This window comes from Podospora pseudoanserina, chromosome 2 (assembly GCF_035222485.1).
Source record: "Podospora pseudoanserina strain CBS 124.78 chromosome 2, whole genome shotgun sequence".
Lineage (NCBI taxonomy): Eukaryota > Fungi > Ascomycota > Sordariomycetes > Sordariales > Podosporaceae > Podospora > Podospora pseudoanserina.
The window spans coordinates 2,961,657-2,981,236 of record NC_085921.1 but is presented as its reverse complement, the minus strand read 5'-3'; the positions used below and the strand labels follow the sequence as shown (position 1 = coordinate 2,981,236).

General features: G+C 54.1%; 5 protein-coding genes across 5 annotated transcripts; 1 reads left to right on the top strand and 4 right to left on the bottom strand.

Moving 5' to 3' along the window:
* Window positions 1-856: 856 nt before the first annotated feature.
* Window positions 857-6,924, bottom strand: QC764_207680 (uncharacterized protein). Its single transcript, XM_062944488.1, has 2 exons — window positions 1,704-6,924; window positions 857-1,649 (listed from the first exon to the last, which is right to left on the bottom strand). The coding sequence occupies exons 1-2, from the start codon at window positions 6,350-6,352 to the stop codon at window positions 1,040-1,042; spliced, it is 5,259 nt and encodes a 1,752-aa protein (XP_062803316.1). The 5' UTR covers window positions 6,353-6,924; the 3' UTR covers window positions 857-1,039.
* QC764_207670 (uncharacterized protein) lies at window positions 6,792-11,006 on the top strand. The gene is made up of 5 exons (XM_062944487.1): window positions 6,792-7,691; window positions 7,712-8,132; window positions 8,200-8,281; window positions 8,345-10,473; window positions 10,539-11,006. The coding sequence occupies exons 2-5, from the start codon at window positions 7,920-7,922 to the stop codon at window positions 10,743-10,745; spliced, it is 2,631 nt and encodes an 876-aa protein (XP_062803315.1). The 5' UTR covers window positions 6,792-7,691; window positions 7,712-7,919; the 3' UTR covers window positions 10,746-11,006.
* QC764_207660 (uncharacterized protein) lies at window positions 10,972-13,254 on the bottom strand. The gene is made up of 2 exons (XM_062944486.1): window positions 11,721-13,254; window positions 10,972-11,660 (listed from the first exon to the last, which is right to left on the bottom strand). Exons 1-2 carry the CDS (start codon window positions 13,118-13,120, stop codon window positions 11,159-11,161), a joined length of 1,902 nt encoding a protein of 633 aa, XP_062803314.1. The 5' UTR covers window positions 13,121-13,254; the 3' UTR covers window positions 10,972-11,158.
* A 2,639-nt stretch (window positions 13,255-15,893) lies between these two features.
* Window positions 15,894-17,027, bottom strand: QC764_0038900 (uncharacterized protein; the record flags this gene model as incomplete). Its single annotated transcript, XM_062940263.1, has 2 exons — window positions 16,713-17,027; window positions 15,894-16,654 (listed from the first exon to the last, which is right to left on the bottom strand). The coding sequence occupies exons 1-2, from the start codon at window positions 16,774-16,776 to the stop codon at window positions 15,894-15,896; spliced, it is 825 nt and encodes a 274-aa protein (XP_062803313.1). The 5' UTR covers window positions 16,777-17,027.
* A 128-nt stretch (window positions 17,028-17,155) lies between these two features.
* Window positions 17,156-19,284, bottom strand: QC764_207630 (uncharacterized protein). Its single transcript, XM_062944485.1, has 4 exons — window positions 18,737-19,284; window positions 18,362-18,676; window positions 18,205-18,309; window positions 17,156-18,148 (listed from the first exon to the last, which is right to left on the bottom strand). Exons 1-4 carry the CDS (start codon window positions 18,794-18,796, stop codon window positions 17,345-17,347), a joined length of 1,284 nt encoding a protein of 427 aa, XP_062803312.1. The 5' UTR covers window positions 18,797-19,284; the 3' UTR covers window positions 17,156-17,344.
* Window positions 19,285-19,580: the final 296 nt, after the last annotated feature.

Genomic DNA, 19,580 nt, shown 5'->3' with positions numbered 1-19,580 from the left:
AGCATGATGATGACTTTATGAGTGGAGACGGTCCTGGACGGATGGGCAATGGTTTTATGCTTTCTGGGCAGATTCAAGCGCTATAAAGGGACTTGATACCGCAGCGCAACAACGTTAATGCCTAATGAGTTTGGGACGACAATGGGGAGGAGGTTTGGGGCGACTTACTGGATTTTTTACACGGAGCGATTTCTTCCTCCGTGACGCTTTATCTGGGCATGGTTATTGAAGAAGGGTTACTACATAAGAGTCATGAGACTAATCGTCACTCTCTTCATTCAAAATCATGTTCCCTCTCCTTGACGTGTGATGCAATTGTAGTATAAATTGATCGCTCAGATACCTACGCAAATTAGTCATCTTTTCATTCTCGAAGTCAGAACGATGCGTCATTTATGATACCCACCCCTCTTCTTGTTGCCAACCAAGCCAACCGCCACTCACGCAACCAGCACCTACAACAATCAGAGCAGATATAATCCCACAATCGAACTATCACTACCACATACGACCATAGATAGCTGAAAGCTCGGGATCCCGTCCGCTCTCCCCTAGATAAACAGCTAATCGCCAGATCAGTACTCAGGTGGGTGACCACTGGGGAATCCCTGGTGTTGTATGTTTTTGGCGATTACTTTTTTCCGTGATCCACTCTCAACTCCACCACGCTAGATGTCTTGGCACCTCCTGAATAAATGTTTGTTTACTTACCCCTGAATACCCCAGTGGCAACCCTCCACCGCACGTGCGTGATGAAAATGTCCAGTTTGCAACTCACCGTCCGTCTATCTGGATTTATAGGGGACGAGAACGAGAGAAATCACAATAATCTTTTTCCAAGTCACAATATATACCTCATATAGTTACCACCGCGCAAAGATACTAAATGCATTTTCCCCGCTAAAACCTATCAAAATACTAAACAAAAACAACTGCGGCAAACACATGAAAAAGTCCTAATAGCCCCAAACGGCTTTTTCCCCAAAAGACAAAATATCCAAACAAACTAAACCAACAATCAATATCCTCCCATGTTTCCCTAAAGCTCCTCCGACTCAGAAGACCCCCCCTCCACAGTAGGCTTCGGCCTCTTGGGACTCTTCCTCCCCCCTTGATCCACCACCTCCCCAGTCTCATCGATCGACCTCTTCCTCCCCGCAATCTGCTGCGGCGCTGGAGCATCATCCTCCTCCTCCTCCTCCTCCTCCTCGTCACTAAACCTCTCGTACACCGGCGTGCTCGGGTCATCATCATACTCCATGACCGTCACCCCAGTCGCACAATGGACCGTCCTATCCGGTGTGAGCCCCGACCGTCGCCCTCCCTGAACCACCCCCCCTATCCTCGGGCGAGGTCGGAAGGAGAGGTGCCGTAGAGACCCCGGCTGCGGCGGCATTGAGGGCGTGGTGCTGCCGACGGACTGCTGCGTCGTATCGATCTTGTTCCCCTCTTCCTCTTCCGAGACTTCGGTTGAGGAGCTCTGACCTGGGACGGCAGGTTTTACTCTTGGTGCCGTCCGGGTGAAACCCGCAAAAGGGTGAGGTGGCGTGGGGGTTTTTGTCGTGGCTGTGCCGACAGGTCGTCTTTGAGTAGGGCCCGGAGGGGTTGCTGTAGGCTGTCGTCCCGCTATGCGCCTGCCGACGGAGGGCCTTTGAGGGGTTACTGTAGGCTGGCGTACCGCTATGCGCCCGCCCACGGACCACCTTTGAGGAGTGACTGTAGGTCGTCTTCCTGCCGTTATACGCCCGCCGACGGAGGGCCCTGGAGGAGTTACTGTAGGTTGTTGCCCTCCCGTTACACGTCCACCGACTTGTGGCCCTTGAGGAGTCACTGTAGCCTGTTGTCTCCCTCCCTGAGAAGGAGTAACTGTGGTCTGTCGTCCTCCTCCCAGTGAAGCAGTCGCTGTGGCATGTGGTCCTCCCCCATGAGGAGGGGTCCTACTGCCCAGTCGACGACCCGCCGCAGTCTTGCCTAGCAGTGAATCGGTGTCATTGACTGACCCGCGCCGTGCCTTATCGCCCGAGACCCGGAACAAACCCTTGAACCTCTCATGGTACTCCGAGACGTAGGCTTTCAAGCTACCTTTGGTCTCCATGTCCAAGAGATCAAGGTCAAGATCCTCATCAACCTCATCTGGGAACCAGTCCGGTCTTTCGCCCACGCCGATGGGCGTACTCCTAAAAAGACTAGCTTGTCTTTCGCCTTCGAGCAAGGCATCGGATTTGTGCTTCCAACCGATCCAGCACATCTCCATATCTGCGCAATCTTCCATTCTATCCCTCGCCCACGCAGCGCCTTCGTCATCGCCCTTTTCCGTGTCTTTCGCCTCCATTTCGCCATAAAACGTCCGGAGCGACTTTAATCGGCGGGCTCGCCAGTTGAGTTCGTAGTCGGCATCCATAACTTGCCCTAGCGGACGACCGCCCCTCAGCCGAGCACCTCCCCTCAGAACGGCACCTCCCCTTAGCAGCCACTCTTCAAAGTCCAAGATTTCGGCATGCTTTGCGCTACCCCCAGCCGATGACGATCGTCGACCTTGCATTCTCAGCTGGGCTGCTGTCGTTGAGCTTTCATCGGCAGGGCTGGAAGAGCTCTCCTCAATTGTCGATAGACCTGGCCTCATGTTGGACCCGGGAATGGTGCGGGAGGTTATTGCTGTTGTTGGACGACTCGCTGTGCTAGTCGCTGCCGTCGCTCTATCAGTGACATAATATGAGCCAGGAGGTCGCTTTTGCGGTTTGCTTTCCGGTTTGGCCGCTGGCTGGGCTCCGAAGACATCCTCATCAGCAGCATTCGGTTGTTCTGCCTTGGTGACCTCGGCCCGGAACCTGCGCAGGGACGCCTTCAACTTATCATCGTCCAAGGCCAAGAGCTTGTCCAGCACATCACCAAAGCCTTGCTCGAACAACAGGATGTACTCTTCGCCCTTTTTCTTGGCTTTTCGGTTATCGGGACGGCCAAACTCCCTATCTCTCCACAGCTCAAAGGGCGTGACCGACTCTACCGCCTTTTTCCTCGTCTTCTTCAATATCTCGTTTCCCCGATCGGTCGCCCAGCCTGCATCCAGGACGTTTATATTCTCAGTCTCAAGCGCTGCTTGCAGCACAACGACCTCTTTCTTGAACGCGTCGTTGATCACGTCCAATCGAGCGATCTCCTCCTCGTCAGCTGCGATCATTTGCAGAAGCCTGACATTTTCGGCCCGGAGCTTTGCAGTTTCCAGTTCAGACTCGGGTAGTGTCGTCATATTTTCCTTCGAGCCATCAAACTGGCTCATCGCCACGGCGTCCACCTCTTCCGCCCCCGACCTCGCCGTCTCCGGACTCGGCTGATTCTCATCCGGACCATGGCCCTCCCCTTTCCCAATCTCCCGAACAAGCGTGGCCGCTGTGTCTGTGGTCTTTTTGCGCTTTAGGTGTCTGGGATTCTGACCACGGTCTTTGTACTGCGGTCGGTCTGGCTTTTTGGTTGAAGCAGTTGGCGGCCGTAGAAGGGCAATGGCATTGTCTCTCTCGTTTCTGCCGTCCCAGCGCTGGGTCGGATAGTGGGGGTGGGCAACAAAATCAAATCTCGGTTGAGTTGGCGACTTGTAGTTTCTGGTGGTATCAATGCCTTCGCTCATTTGGAGACCGACAAGGTTGTGGAGGGCCCTGATTTGACGGCGGCGGAGGGCGATACTGGTATGCTCCGGGTAGACTTGTAAGGGCAGCCCCTGCCAGCCATAGCAGCGGTAGTGTACCCGACTGACCACGTTGAGGAGCGCGAAGAGGCCGCTGTCCCAGTGGCTCTCGGAAGCAGAAGGTCGAGTTTTGACAAGGTTAGGCCGGAGGCTCTTGCCGAACGCAATCTCGTTATGACCGAGCCACGCTTTCATGGCCTCATCGGCTTCCTCCAGTCGCGTCGACAGCCGGTCGCCTTGAAATGTAACGTCAGAGTCGTAGAGGGCATGTCCATGTAGAGGATGTCGAAACATGACGGCCCAGTGCTTGGTCTTTTCCCAGTAAACAAAATGAATAGTTGATTCCGCCTTTTTGAATCTCGCCTCGTGTTCAGCACGGGAATAATAGAATCCGTCATTTCGATCTCTGGACTCTCCCAACCGTACCAAAGGGGGGCCGGCCTTCCCAGGCTCGGGGACGACCAGCACATACGGGGTGGGAAGCACGAACCAAAGCCCTCGAGAGTAACTTTGGAGTCCGGTTCGCACATGGGCCTGCAGAGAAGCCAGCTGCCTCAGAGCCAGCGGCACAATCCCTTCCTTTTGGATGGCCTGACCATTCCTTATATCTCTCAGCGCCTGCTCGTAATGTCGAAAGGCATTGAATGTGTCTTTTGTCATCCGTTCCTTCCCCGGATAGGTATGGGGGGGGAACTTGCTATGGATTTCGGTAGGAAACATCGCAACCTCAGGCAGGTCGAGAAGCCGATCGAAGAGTCTGTATATGCCATCTGAGCCCGGCGCCGTTGCAGGCACATCCTTGTCCACGACCAATACAGGCTGACGGGCGTCTCTCAGTTGCTTGATGATTCTGTCCCCTCCCAGATTCAGATAGTCAGTATTGTTGGGTCCCTGGTACTTGTGTTCCCTGCGCTTCCGTTTAGGCGCATCTCTCCGGCCACCTCCACCATTTCGTCCACCGCCTCCACCGCCTGGACCGTCCGACTTGTCGTCTGAACTGTCTGGATTGCCTGAAGTCCAGCTCTCTCTGTTTGCATTCTCGGCTGCCTGTCTATCGGCCTTCTGCTGCTCAGCCTTCTGCTTCTCGGCCGCCTGCCTCTCGGCTGCCTGCTTCTCAGTTGCCTGTTTCTCAGTTGCCTGCTTCTCGACCTCCTGCTTCTCGGCCTCCTTCCTTGCGGCTTCCTTCCTTTTGGCCTCCTTCCTCTTGACTTCCTCAGTTTCATTGCTATTACTTGTTACCGTCGTCTCGTTCCACTTTGCTCCCCATGCTTTTAACTTGTTTGGCCACTCGGCTACGACCTGGTTGGCCGGCGCTCTTTTCCTCTTGTCGGTTTCCGTCCGTAAAGTACTCTGCGCCTCATCGTATATACGCGTCATGTCATCCCACTCCTTCTTCTTCTGCTCGTCTTTGTCTCTCTCCGCTTGCCCCCCCCTCTTCTGTTCATCTTCCTTCTTCCTTTTTTCCTTCTGTGCCCTCTGCTTACACTCTTCATCTTCAGGGTCTACTCGGTTCAACAGGACCGGTGTCTGACGATAAGTCTTGCCTTTAGTGTTCTCGGTGTTGTAATCCACTAGGTTGTTCTTGTTGACTTTGAGTGCCATGATGTTGTGGAGAATTTTCATCATAGTCTGTACCATCTCGCTGTTCGATTTGCCTCTCAGATGCGGTATCATGTCCCAACCCCAACACCCATATCGGATAAAAGCTAAGATATTCAAGATACACTGGAGGGAACAGCTCCAGTTATCGCTTTGTGTCGAAATGTCCCTGTCGAGGAATATCAGGGCAGGGCCAGGAGATTTGGGCTTCTCTCCGTCATATGACACGTTTTTAACCCGCTGTGTGTCTTGTGGGCAGTTGATCTCGAGCCACTTCACAAACGCTTTTTTGGCATATTTTTGTCCTGGCTCCTGTAAATTCAAAGGTAGTGGGGACGAATCGAATAAAAATGCGGTCCAGTTCTTCGTCGCATCTATTGGCTTGTGGAGGATGAAGGCCATCCAATGAGCCTTGTTTCGGTTGGCGAAGTGGGCTGTAAATTTGGCCTGTTTGAACCTCTCCACCACATTCTCATATTGGAAGCGCAAATCTGCGTCTATCAGCCTGCTCAAGTAGGGCTGCGCCTCGTCTATAGCCTGTTGAGCCTGAGCCTCTGAATGGTCCACTGGGCTCGGAACCATCACACTCGCCTCATTGGGGCAAATATACCATGCTGCGGGTTTGCGGCTTGTCGGCTTCCCCGTTCCTGGACCTAGGCGGGCGTTTCTATCCCTCTGCGCCAAGTGCAACAGCCTGACTGTCAATGCATACAAGTGTTCGCCATGCAGATATTCTCCCCTTCGTCCCAGAACAAGACCGTCGTGGCACTTCTTTAGAATATCGGCGGTGAACAGTTCGTCCACATCATGGTAGAGGTCTCTGTTTGCTGCCGGAATTTCGTCGAGATCTGGGTCAAAAACGGTCCTGTATGCGTCAAACATGGCATTGATGACGGCGGCGTCTTCGTTGCCATTGTTGGCGAAGATGTCATCGCTTTGCTCGTTGTAGACGCCTTGTGTTGCTTCGCGCAATTGCAAATTCGCATACGGATAATCCCGCCACTTCTTCGAGTCACCCGGCACCGGGTCCCCGAAATCGTCGAGGATATGCCGGGGAAGCTCCTTTGCTGCCATTTTGAACGCGACGCAGACGCAATATCGGCGCTGCAGCAACGAATGATGGACGACTGGTCAAGACTAGCCATCCACCTTGTACCTAGTCGCGGTGTTGCTTCCTTTTCTCCATGTTGGCCTTCTTTGCCCGAGGTCCAACACAAAGGGCGTTGTATCCTTTGTCTGTGGCCGTATCCCCTATTCCAGAACAGTTGTGTTCTTTGTCCTGGATGGCATGCCACCGGAGCTGCCGCATGCGGAACTGGCCATTCTCGCTCGCGGCGAGGGGTGGCTAAACAATGGCATCGAAGCAGCATGGTGTTTTTTTGGGTGCAGACGGTTGCCATGACCTCATGCCGCGGCCCCCATGTGCGGAAGAAGTGCGTGAAGGTGGTGGGGGGTTTTGGGGGGGAGCAGTCGGCACTTTGTCTGGCCAATCAAGCATGGCCGGTCGCGAGCCAGGCAATCAAGCTCTGAATTAGCCCACCTCCACTGGAGACAGTCCAGACTCCCGTCAGAGGCAGAGGTCGAGATAAGGTTGAAGCATGGGGGGATGGAGGGGGAGGACGGGAAAAGCGGAGAAGTCTGGGTTGGGGTCTGGAACAGGGGACGGCACGTACCTGGGGCGCGGGAAGGATTCCCTCCCGGCCGTAAGGCAGGCCAAGGCATTGCAAGGCAGGGAGCACATCGCACATCATCACAACGGCGTCTATGCCAATTGGTTAGAACTGCATTGGCGGCGATCTGTGGACTGTTGGCCTGTGGCCTGTGGACATGGCGGGGAACGGTGACAGCCGAAAGGCTTGTTCAAGGAGTGACAGGGCGCTACCGAAGCTTAGCTTGGACACTGGAGAATTTAGAATGGAGATTATGGATGGCCACAGTTAAGGGGGCACCGAGGATCTACTATCTCAACCGGCGCTCGCAAGAGAAAGGAGAAATGGGCCACGGCGGCAGCAATATCGGACGACCGGTTAATTTAGAGTTTGTCGCCATCCATGCCCCGACCGTGATACCGCAGAAATATGGCAGAGATACGGCAGAGATACGTATCTCTACGTCTCTACGCAAAGGAGATAGAGAAAAAGATTACGCGAGCATATGAGTGAGTTTCCAATCCCCTATAGGCCCCCCTCGTCCCTTCTGTCTCCGACATTCTTCAGGTTCCAGGCGACAACTTGCTCTTGCTCTCCCTTGCTCCTGCCCCAGCACCTTCTTCCCCTGCTCCCTTCCTTCCTTCCTTCCTTCCCATCTTAGGTTGTGTCCTTGCTTCCTTCCGCCGGCGCTCACGAGGTCTCTCTGGCCGATTCCGGTTACGGAACCCTCTCCTCACCCTCTCTCTGGCTCTCCACTCTCCCCTCTCCCTCTCCCCTCTCCCCTCTAAGCTCCTTACCTCACTCATTCCCGTCAGTTCCACCTTTTCACCTCACCTCTACACGCCATCACAACCTACCCCCGGCCCTCGTACCGACGACGGTTGTGCCTCGTCTCCTTCGACTACTCCTCCGTCCTAGACATCCTTACCTAGCCTCATCTTCTCGTCTTTGCCTGGTCCACCAATCTACTCAGCGTCGGGTATCTGCCTGCCATGACGGCCGCCAACGACATGTCCGAGGCCAAGGAGCCTGTCACGTTCGCTACCACTGTTGAGGGCGAAAAGATTAAGCTCTCCGACACCAACTCTTCCGAACAGCTTCCCGCGAGCCTGAAGGAGACGGGGCGCGAGTTTAATGTGACTGAGTCCGATCTCCTTGAGGCTAAGCACCTGGCTGCCACCTTCACGCTGGACAAGACTATCGCTGTAAGTCGCAAGTCGCACGCCCACTCTCCAGTTCACGCCGTGGCTTGTACTGACCGCGTGCTCTCAGATGATGAAAAAGGTGCACAAGCAACACGCCAGCGACCCCAATTTCCCCATCGAGATCATCAACCACATTGACGAGTTCCTTGGTTCGTGACGGCCCCTTTCCTTACCCTACCTGGCCTGCCACTCAGTCACTGACCCCGGGACAGGGCACGAGGCCGACTTGGTCGCCAACCCCCAAAAGTATGAGCATCTCATTGAAGAGATGAAGATTGAGGCCGCTCTCATGACCAACAATTCACCCTATACCGAAGTGCGAGCAGTCGTGGACAACCATGATGACCCATCGCTACCCGTATCAACCATCCGTGCCTGGGGCATAGGTGTCTTGTTTGCTATCTGCATCTCCTCCATCAACTCCTTCTTCGACATTCGTCTCCCGGCTGTTAGTATCAGCGGAACCGTCGTCCAGCTGCTGGCCTACCCCTTTGGCACCTTCTTGGCACGCGTGCTCCCCGACAAGGGAATCACCCTCTTCGGCGTTCGTCACAGCCTGAATCCAGGACCTTTCAACAAGAAGGAGCACATGCTTATCACCATCATGGCCAGCGTCGCCAAGAGCGTTCCTTATACCAACTACATTGCTTGGATTCAGGTTCTCCCCCAATACTTCGGACAGGAATGGGCCCGCAGCATCGCCTACCAGCTCCTCATTGGCCTCTCGACCAACTTCATCGGGTACGGGCTGGCCGGAATCTGCCGCCGTTTTCTGGTCTACCCTGCTTTCTGCGTCTGGCCAACATCTTTGGTGACCATCGCGCTCAACTCTGCATTCCACGACAAGGAGTTGGAGAAGACAACCATCGAGGGCCCGTTCAAGACTCGCTGGACCGTGTCCCGAATGAAGTATTTCTGTTGGCTTTGCGGGGCCATGTTTGCCTACTTCTGGCTTCCCAACTACCTTTGCGGCGCCCTGACTTACTTCAGCTGGATGACCTGGATCTCGCCACAAAACGTTCATCTGGCCAGCATCACGGGTGGCCAGACAGGCCTCGGGCTAAACCCGCTGCCAAGCTTGGACTGGAACGTCTTTGCGCTTGATCCTTTGATGGTGCCCTTCTTCTCTACCTTCAATTACTTCTTCGGGGCATTCCTGTCCATGTTCGTCATCATTGGCCTTTACTACACCAACACGTACTACACGGCCTACCTCCCCATCAACTCAAACAGGCCTTTCGACCACTTCGGCCACATTTACAAAGTCAGATCTATCGTGGATGACAATGGACTCTTTGACGCCAAGAAGTATGAAGCATACTCGCCTCCTTACCTGGCTGCAAGCAACGTGGTCGTGTACACGTTCTTTTTCGCCTTGTACGCTGCGACGGTGACTTATGCCGCTCTCTACCACCGCTTGGAGATAAAGCTCGGCTTGAATGAGTTGTGGCAGAGAGCCAAGTTCACCATGCGCAGGTTGAGGTCCAAAAATGCACGCGGCGAAGAGTCGACCGAAGAGGATGTGGACCTTCTTGATGTCCATAATCGGCTCATGCGCGCCTACCCCGAAGTCCCACAATGGTGGTATATGACGTGCTTGGCCTTTGCCATCGCCGTCGGTATGGTTGGCGTCTCCTTGTGGCCGACGAACACGACACCATTTGTGGTGTTGTACGGCATCGCCCTATGTCTCGTCTTCGTCGTCCCTATTGGTATCATTGCGGGCATGACTGGTGTGGAGGTCACGCTGAACGTCATCGCGGAATTCATCGGTGGTGTGTGGATGGAGGGCAACGCGATTGGCATGTGCTTTTTCAAGTCGTACGGATATGTCACCTGCGCTCACGCTATAGCGTTCAGCAGTGATCTGAAGCTTGCCCACTACGTCAAGATTCCACCCCGGTTTACCTTTTGTGCCCAGATGGTCCCTACGCTGGTTTCGACTTTGATCAGCGTCGCGATTATGCAATACCAAACCCGCATCGAGAATGTGTGCACTCCAGATGCACCATTCCGCTTCCTCTGCCCAGGTGTCAACACGTTCTTCACGGCAGCTGTCTTCTGGGGCACGGTCGGTCCACGAAAGATTTGGGGTGTCGGTGGCCAGTATTCGATGACGTTGTTGGGATTCCCGTTTGGCTTCCTTGCGGTCATGTTGTTTTGGTACTTGAACAAGAAGTGGCCCAAGAGCGTCATACTCCGCAATGTCCACCCAGTGGTCATGATGAGCGGTGCCCTGAACTGGGCGCCGCTCAACTTGGCCTACATGTGGCCTGCTGTCCCAGTGGGTGCATTTTCGTGGTTGTTTGTGAAGAAGCGTTACTTGGCCTTCTGGTCAAAGGTATGTTGCCAAGAGCCCAAAGTATATTGAAAGTTGCAGGGTCGCTGACACTGAAGCGTGAACAGTACAATTATGTGACTTCGGCTGCGTTTGGTTGCGGCATTGCTATTAGCGGTGTCGTAACCTTCTTCGCAGTGCAGCTGTGGGGCTTCCAGGTGAACTGGTGGGGAAACGATGTGTTGAATACCGGTTGCGACGCCGAAGGCACTTGTACTCTGCTGAATTTGACCGACGGCGAGTACTTTGGTCCAAAATTGGGCGAGTTCAGCTGAGAGCCGAAAGAGCCGGATGCCGACAGGACGGGGCGGATTCGCCCTTCTCTTTTTGTTTTGTTCATGAACGCAATGCAATGGCTTACGGTTACAACAAGGCGGGACCTTTGAATTCTCTGGGCGCACATTTGCGGGTTGCGCGAAGCGGACATTCGAGTTGATGGCGAGCAGGGCAGTGTATGATGAGATGGAACCCAAATCAAATAGCTTTTATCATATTCCTATCAGACTCATGTGGAGAAATGGACAAGGAGGCTTACGACATGCATGATGGGTGCAAAACTTGGCTTACTTACCGACGTGTGCCACCGTGTGGCTGTTGTTGTTTGCAATAAGAATTGAGGCGACACTGTGTCTGAGTTGTACAGCAACAGCTAATCTTGATGTCTAGACTAAAAGTAACAAGACAAGCTTCACGCCTGGGCACCACGCCTGGGCCGTTTCCTGCTCGGCTCCTCAACGTTCGCACCCGTGCTCTCTCTCGGCCCCCTCCTGTTGCCGTCCGCCCTGCTCCCATTATTGCCTCCACTCGCCCCTTGCGGCCTGGGATCAGCCACCTTGCCCCTCTGCATCCTCCCCGGGCCACCCTGGGCCCTCCCCCCTCCCGTCCTTCCGCTCGGCACCGGAGCAGCTCTGCTCACCCCCCCCTTGCCCATGATCCTCAACCCGGGCACGCCCTTGAGCCCCATCTTACCCACCATCTTGGCCTCCACCTCTGGGATCTCCTCGTACCCCATCGCATAGGCAAACTCGTTGGCCAAACCGACAATCTCTGGCGGCTGGAGGCCCAGCTGTCTCGCCACGGTGATGTTGAAGCCGAGGAAGGCGGTATAAGCTTGGAATTTCGTCAACTCCGGCACCTTGGCGAGAGCTTCCTCGATCTTGGTAACCGATTTTGGCAGGTCAGGGTGGTTGCTTTGAAGAAGTGTTTAGTAAAGAAGAAGGGGAAAGGGGAGATGGGGGGGAGAAACATACAATGGCTCAGTAACCTTGATGGGAAAGTCCTTATTCGCTCTCACAAACCTCATCTCCTGGGGCGTCAAAATCATGGTTGCTTCTCCCGACTTGCCTGCTCTTCCCGTTCTCCCAACACGATGGACGTATTGCGCTTTTTCGGGAGGGAAGCCCATCTGGATGACTAGGTCAATGTCAGGGAAGTCCATGCCACGTCCAATGACATCAGATGCAAACATGAGGCCTGATTCGGCGTTCTTGAACTCTTCGATTGTTCGTGTACGTGCTGGTTGGGAAAGACGGGAGTGCATCTGGAAGCAGGAGAGGCCTTTGGGGGCGGCGCCGCCGGTGGGACCAAAGATGTGGTAGAGCAAAGCGGCGTGGCGGGCGGTGCCGCAGAATATGACGGCTTTGAGCTCGGGGTTGGTTTTCTTTTGTGTCATGAGGTAGGAGTGCAAGACAGGAAGGGCGTCGGCGATGGAGGGGATGGGAATGGCGGATTGGGGGATTCTGTCGACGGTAGGGGTCTCATTGGGGTCGATGGTGGAAATGCGGTCGTGCTTCTTGTCGAGGACCAAGGGCAGGAACTGCTGAATCTCGTCTGGGACGGTAGCAGAGAAGCACATGCCTTGCCAGCCAGCAGTTTGCTTCTTGGGGATTTGTTGCAAGATTCTCTTGATGGAGGGGGCAAACCCCTGGTCGAGCATGCGGTCTGCCTCGTCAAGGACCACGCAGCGGAGCTTGGTGAGTTTGTGTCTGGTTTCTTCTTCGGAGAGGTAGTCGATGAGGCGGCCGGGGGTGGCGACGAGGATGGTGGGTTTGCCATTGAGGAACCTCCGAAGGAGCGAGTTCTTGGAGGTGCCGCCTACGGCAATGTGGCACTCGAAAGACTTTCCGGTGAGCTTGTCACATTCATCGGCAATCTGCTGGGCCAGCTCGCGGGTGGGGGCGAGGACGAGGATTGCAACGAACTCGCGCTGCAGGTCTGGGGCGGTCATGATGTTTTGGAGGGCGGGGAGCAGGAAAGCGATTGTCTTGCCGGTTCCGGTCTTGGCTTGTACGAGGCAGTCGTTCTTGAGGCTGGACATCTGCAGGACCTTTTCTTGCACTGGGGACATGTGTGTGAGGCCCATCTTCTCGATATTGTGGAGGAGCTGGGGCGCAATGCGGCCCTTGAGCTTTGAGAAAGGGACGCGCTCGCTGCCGGCAGCCACGGTGGGAATCTGGATCGAAGCCATCTCGGCGGTTGCGGTCGCGGATGCTGTGCGCAAGGGGGAGAATGTAGAGAACGAGACTCTGGTACGACCAATATGTGTGGCGAAGGAAGAGAGGAGTATATTTTGCTGAGCGGTCTGGCGGAGCGTGAGGTTGAGAAGTCTGGGCAGCGTGCGTTGTGAGACACGAGCTGTGGGAAAGAACATTTGCGGCTGGGAAGCACACAATGAGAAGCGACCGTTGGGTAGGTGGCTTTGTGGTGGTTGGTATGTGTGAAAGAAGGTAAGCACAGCAAACGATGGTAGGTGCAAGCGCAGTGAAGGACGGTGCTGCAAGAGACTGCCCTCAAATGCGACGGCCCAAACTTTCAACTTTCTTATCGGGCGTTTGGTTCGTCTGATTGGCTTTGGAGCACTGATGGTGGATCTCTTGGTAGCGATAAGAGTCAGGGTCCAGTGACGTCGAAACGACAGGGGTAATGGCTGACACTAACAGTTCTGCCCTTGCCTTGGGCGCAACTTCTGTTAGCGCCTTGGTCCAGGGACCGTTTGACGTCTCCACCGGTCCCTGACACATGCAACATGGGATTTTTTTTTTTTTGGAAATCTCGATGCCTTCAAGATCCATTTTTGCCGAAACATGTCTTGGCCAAGGTCCACACACAGGACAACATCTGCAAACATCATCGCCACTCAGTGCCTGTCACGATAGTCTTGAGGATTTTGGCAAAGCTTTTAACGTTGTCAATATAATCCAGCCAGCTGAAGCACGTTCAGCTCCACAGCCCGGACCCGTCCTAGGGCAGCGGCGGCTCCCGTGGGTTCCGTCCCCCCGCCGTCAAGTATTGCCGCGTAAGTGTCAACGCTCTCCGTGATCAAAATGGCTCCTTGATCACCTAGAAGTAGTATCATGTCTCGCTGTCCAGCTATGCAAATTTCGTTATTTGAATCCTTCCATGCTGTCACAAACTGCAAACTATCATGTTTGAGTGCTCTCACCAAGGCTGCATTGCAACAGCAGTCATCATGCTATTAGAAGATACGGTATAATATGGTGTATAGAAGTGTATAAATGACAACATGTTCCCTTCTTACCACCTCTATCTCCAGATCTACCACCATCGCAAAAGCTCGTTTTCTACACGAACCCCAAATTCGCCCCGCCACTCCCTTCGACGTATCCCCTTGCGGCATCCTCCTCGAGCAAGCCTTCTCCACCAACGTCATAATCAACCACATCTCCGACTAACAACTCAAAATCAACTTCCGGACCCAAGTCATCGCCTTCACCTTCTCAGACAATAACTCCCACCTCGCCATCGCCAAAGTCATCTCTCTGACCCCTCCTGTAGTAGTCGGCCTAGCCAAGTGGGTCTTTGTCCCTGGGAACTCTACACTCCCGGTTTTATTCCCCTCCGACATGGACCTCCCTCGGGAAGTAATGGACCACATGACCGACCCCGACCTTGGTATGGCGTTCTTTAGTGACCAGCATGCCTGGCATCAGAAGTACATGGGCAGCAAAGCCCACTGGTATCTGGCTCTCATTGCTACCCGCCCTGAGTACAAAGGCTCTGGCGCTGGTCGGTTGTTGATGGAGTGGGGGGTTAAGATGGTTGATGAGGGTAGCCATGAGGCGTATCTCGAGGCCTCGCCTGCGGGGAAACCGTTGTTTGAGAAGTATGGCTTCCATGTGGAAGAGGTGGCGGAATACTTGGAAGGGAGGTATGTCGAATGCTCCATGATCCGGGATGCCATGAAGACTGAGTAGGGTTGATTGGACCTGTTGTATCTTCTACATCTTTTCTCCCTTTCTAGTCAGTAGACGGAATCCTTTCATGGAACGCTTTTTTGGCGCCCAATACCGCGCCCTCTTCCCAAAAAAAAAAATAAACAACGGTAATGTAAAGAACATCGCCAGCAACTGAATAATCCCAATCCAAATGTACACAATCTTCGAGCCGTCAGTCTGGTCTCATCCAGTAATGAAGAGACTCAAGACCAAGCCGTGGAAAATGTTCTTGCTGAAGTTTAATGCGACAAGGGCCTCTCCAGCAAATTCTCGGTAACTATCTACACAGAAAGTGATGGCGGTCGTCGAACCCCTATCTCGCAGTAAATATTTTCTCCGCATCTTCATGAAGGCCAAACTCACAATGAATATCCAGAAGAAATAATCCCAAAAAACACCGTCGGAACAATCCAAGCATCTTGCACCTCAGCACTCCACACAGAACCCATCAACCCAACTACCGTAGTGATGGTCACCGGCATCATCATCACCAGTCGAAACTCGGGCTCAAACACCCCTCCGTTTTTGCGAGCCATAGCTCTCACAATAACATTCGACATCTTGCCTGCTATCGCCGTGCCCAGCACACCACCAATAAATGCAGAAATATACACCAAGCCAGTCGAGAATGCACCAAAGTGATAACTGTTTGGGCTCCGGTAGATGGCGTCCATCAACTCGGAGATAACCACCAGCCAGCCGATGCAACAAGAGTGGGTGATCGCTGACCAGAGGATAGCCGGGTAGGCAAACAGGAAGAACGGTCTAGCCGCCACACGTAACCAGCGTTCATCCTCTCATAATCTGCCGTGCCACGGCAGTAGATGTGTCCTGAACGACCCGTTTGGTCGTGCCGCCATGCGACTGGTGTACTCGTTTCGTCTCGGGGGCGTCGCTTGATGTTCCGTTGCCCTCTTTTCCACATCCTGATTTCCAAGCGTCTCGGATGACGATGAACAAGGTGCAGATGTTGAGGTAGTGGCAGGATCGTTAGCCGTCTCGACCAGCTCAAACACCTCAACCGTCTTCCCAGACCGTCTACTACCTTCCTGCTTTGATATACCCATCTCCCCCAAACCATCACGTCTGGAGCTCTCTTCACTACTCCCCTCCATCTTCTCTCCCCCTCCATCCCTTCCCCGTCCGCCCTCTCCCGTCGACTCCCTCTCCAAAAATGTCTCCAACCCCCTATCCCAAAACGTCTCCGGCACCAACCCCCACAACCCAACCCCACAAACCCCAACCCCCATCACCCAAAAACCCCACCTCCACCCCAGAGCATGAACAACCCCCCGCCCCCATCACCGGCACCAAATTCTTCCCCCTAACAAACAAAGCCCATAAACCCTCTCCTCCCGCCCCCGCCCCCTCGTTCATGCAAAAGAACAACTCCGCAATCGTCGCGCTCGGCAGCGCCTCCACAGGACTGATTGCCACCCCTTGCACAAACCGTGCAAGCAATAAACTCTCAAACGTCGGACTTAACGCGCACCAGACACATGTCAGGAGAAAAATGAGGGAGCCAGCTAGGTAAACGGGACGTTTCCCGTAGAGTATCGCCGTGGGGGAGGCGAGGAGACAGCCGATACCGAGGCCGAGCATTACGAGGTCGGTAGTCAGGGAGATGCGGTGGCGGGGGATGGAGAAGATTTGGGAGATGTTGGTGAAGCCTGCTGCGAGGAGGGGGGTTGTTCCGCCGCCGAGGAGGGAGTAAAGGCCTATTGTGAGGAGGGCGAGGTTGTGGCGCCAGGGGGGCCAGCTGAGGAGGTCATGGGGGAGGGGTTGAGGGGCTAGGAGGATGCCAGTGGGGGTGGTATTTGGGGGGTCATCGTCGCGTGGAGGAGAGGAGGTTTGGTTGGGTTCTTCGGGAGGGGAGGGGAGATTATGGTCATCCGAGTGAGTGTCGGGTTTTGGTTGGGGAGAGAGGCCGACAAGAAGGAGGGCGGTGCCTAGATGGACGGTTGAGGGCGTCAGCATGCAACTGAGAAGACAGGGAGGATATCAAACCTGGAACGTCGACTGTGTCCTTTTGGGTTGAGCACACCAAGGCTCCATCGTGGTATTCTTTCATTGCTTTCCGGTCGGTTCTCTAGATCACTTCCATGCATCGTTGAGTGGTGTAGTAGCGCTGCAGCTAGTTGTCGCCTACGTCGAAAGGTCAAGAAAGCCACTGTAACTATCCTTTGGACAGGGTGTTTGGTATGAATGACCTCGCTATTCCAAACATCACTCTCAGGTTAGTCTGAGCGCCGTGTTCCCGACCGAAGACGTAACAACACAACAGCCCAGGCAAAGGCACAAGCTTTGATCGATGGGCGTAGCGGCGCAGGGTGGACGGTTATCAGTCAAACGGTCGCATTAGTCCAACTGCAGGGGAACAGTCGGCGGCATGTCAGTCGGTCCCATTTTCTCTTCTTCACATGGAAGGAACAGTGGTTCAATGGTGACAGTTGCCGGTGCAGCTACCACTGGCGTGCCTTCCTTCTGCAGCGAACCTGATTTGTGACGAGAGATGATGACAGGCTCACACCATGCCAATGACATCGACCTTTTAGTCACGGCAATTTCACGGAAAAATTGCTTCAATGACACTATGGGTATCTCCAATTCTATCTATACAGTCCCTCTCCGACGTCCACTCAAGCCCAAGCATTGGCCACCACACCCAGCTCTTGCCTCGCAGGATGAATCGCCGCCCCCAAGCTCGCCGCATGGAGAGGCAGATGCGATTCGGAATCAGTCAACGCATGCGTGGCCTTGGTCTGAATAGTTGTCGTGATGCGAATCTGCGACTCCGGGCACGACTTCTTCCCACTCCGGTCGGGAGACCCAGACAGCGAAATATGCTCCGTCCTCCCAATACTGCTCGTCATAAACCAACCCGTCTGCCTGAACAAGTTGCTGAATAGTAGTCTTATACCCGGTAAGCAAGCACAGATGATCCCCACGTTGATTTCCAACGACGCCCACATCGACACCTGGGCAAAGGTATACATTGGGTTGGGCTCCTCCACTGTGATGGCACCAGACCAGAACTTGAGGATGCTGAAGATGAGGATGCTCAGACCGGTGGCGAGCATGACCGAGATGCCGATTCGCTTCCTCACCGACAACTGCAGTTTGGCCACGTAGGGCAGTGGCAGGATGAGTGTCCAGGCGTCCAGTAACATGGTGAAGACGGAGGTGATCCATAGAGTCTGGAGGTTGTTCAGACACTTGCCCTCCTGCGTCGAGTCCCATCGCATCCAGAAGAAACTGACGGGCATGCACTGGAGCGCCATGATGAGACCGATAGCGGTGGAGAGGACAGCATTTGCTATCATGGTTCCTTTGATCATTGGCTTCGAGTTGCCCACCACGAAGATGCGAAGGAAGAAGAGGATTTGCGAGTGGCGCAGCAGCATGCGAGCTGCGTGGAAGACGAGCATGCTCGCGTATACGCCCTGTTATCCCTGGTAAGTGGAAGTTGTCGACGGCGATGTTTGGCAAGAATACTCACAGCAATAATGTAGTTGATCTCGTCTGGCGACAGAGACCAAAACTCTCGTCCGAAACCGTGACCCATCGCCTCGTAATGGATCGAAGCGTAGGCAAAGGAGCCAGCCTTCAGCACAGTCAGTTACCTCATTCCTCTTGACAGCCTCTCCATAACATACCATCGACAAGGACAAAAAGATATCGTCCCACCAATACGTCTTGGTCGTGTAAAGCCGGTTGGCCACCCGCAGCACGACGGAAATGAAGGCAAGGATCATAAACGTGGTCATCACAGGCAGCCACTGCCTCTCCATCCTAGGTTCAACACCGCAGGCTCGCAAGGTCGCATTCTGAGTAAAGAGTGCTTCTGGAGTTGAGCAGTTGCTTTTCATGCAACCCATCACCCAGTTGGTGGTCTCTAGAGGTTGAGGTGCGCAAAGATCAACATCTGTCGAGCCCTGGCCGGTGCTGGGTGCTCCCATCATGCAATCCATCTTGAGCAAGGTTATTAGCAAGAGACCAGTGAAGGATTGGATGTTGATGTATCATCATACAGCGCATTTCGGTAGCGTTGCGAGCACCGCCAATGACTGCTCTGTGGTGAGGGAGACCATCTTGGCGGGCGTCGCTCAGCAAGAGCTGAGTGGCACGACAAGAGAAATCGTTATCGTCAATGTCTTGGAAGGGTAGTGTAAACGTCGACTTGCTAGAATGTCGTCCTTTTCATCGTCCAGTTCCAAATATATCGCTCGGAATCTCAGTTGTCGCTATCCAAAAAGAAAGAAAAGGCAAAAAACCCCGTTCTTTCTTTGGATTCTAAGTCTTTTTCTCCCCCAGAACCGGAACACCATGAAAATGCGGGCGCCAAAGGGGTTTTGGACTTGTGAAGGATTGCTTCGCCATCTCGACGCATACCGGATGGTCAGCAACAACCAACAGCGTCAAGTCTTCCAGCTTGGGAAAACTGATGTGTTTATGCAGTGTTCCAATGCGGCGTGGTTACTAATGCTCAGGTAGGTGTGGTGGGGCCTTTGCTATACGCCCATAAACCTGGCTAACCCCTTTTTGTATTTTTTGGCACATGATGATTGGATAAATCTCATGAGTTGCCTGGGGGTGTAGGAGTGCGGCACGGGCGGTATACCCGGCCGTGGCGCGCCATAGGGGGGATAAGGGGATAAGATGCTCAGCCCAGTGTGTGGGTTTGGGTGTGTGGCACAGCTGGGAGAGAGAATCTTTACCTTTTTGTTGAAGACTGGTTCGCTTAAGGGGGTGAGATTTGGGAAAGCGGGTTGGATTTGGGTGGTGCTGTGCCACTTCAGCCGAAACTTGACCTTGGATGCCAAGTCAGATGGGAGGATGCGTTGGGGGGTGGTATGGGTGTTGATGGGCCGTTCC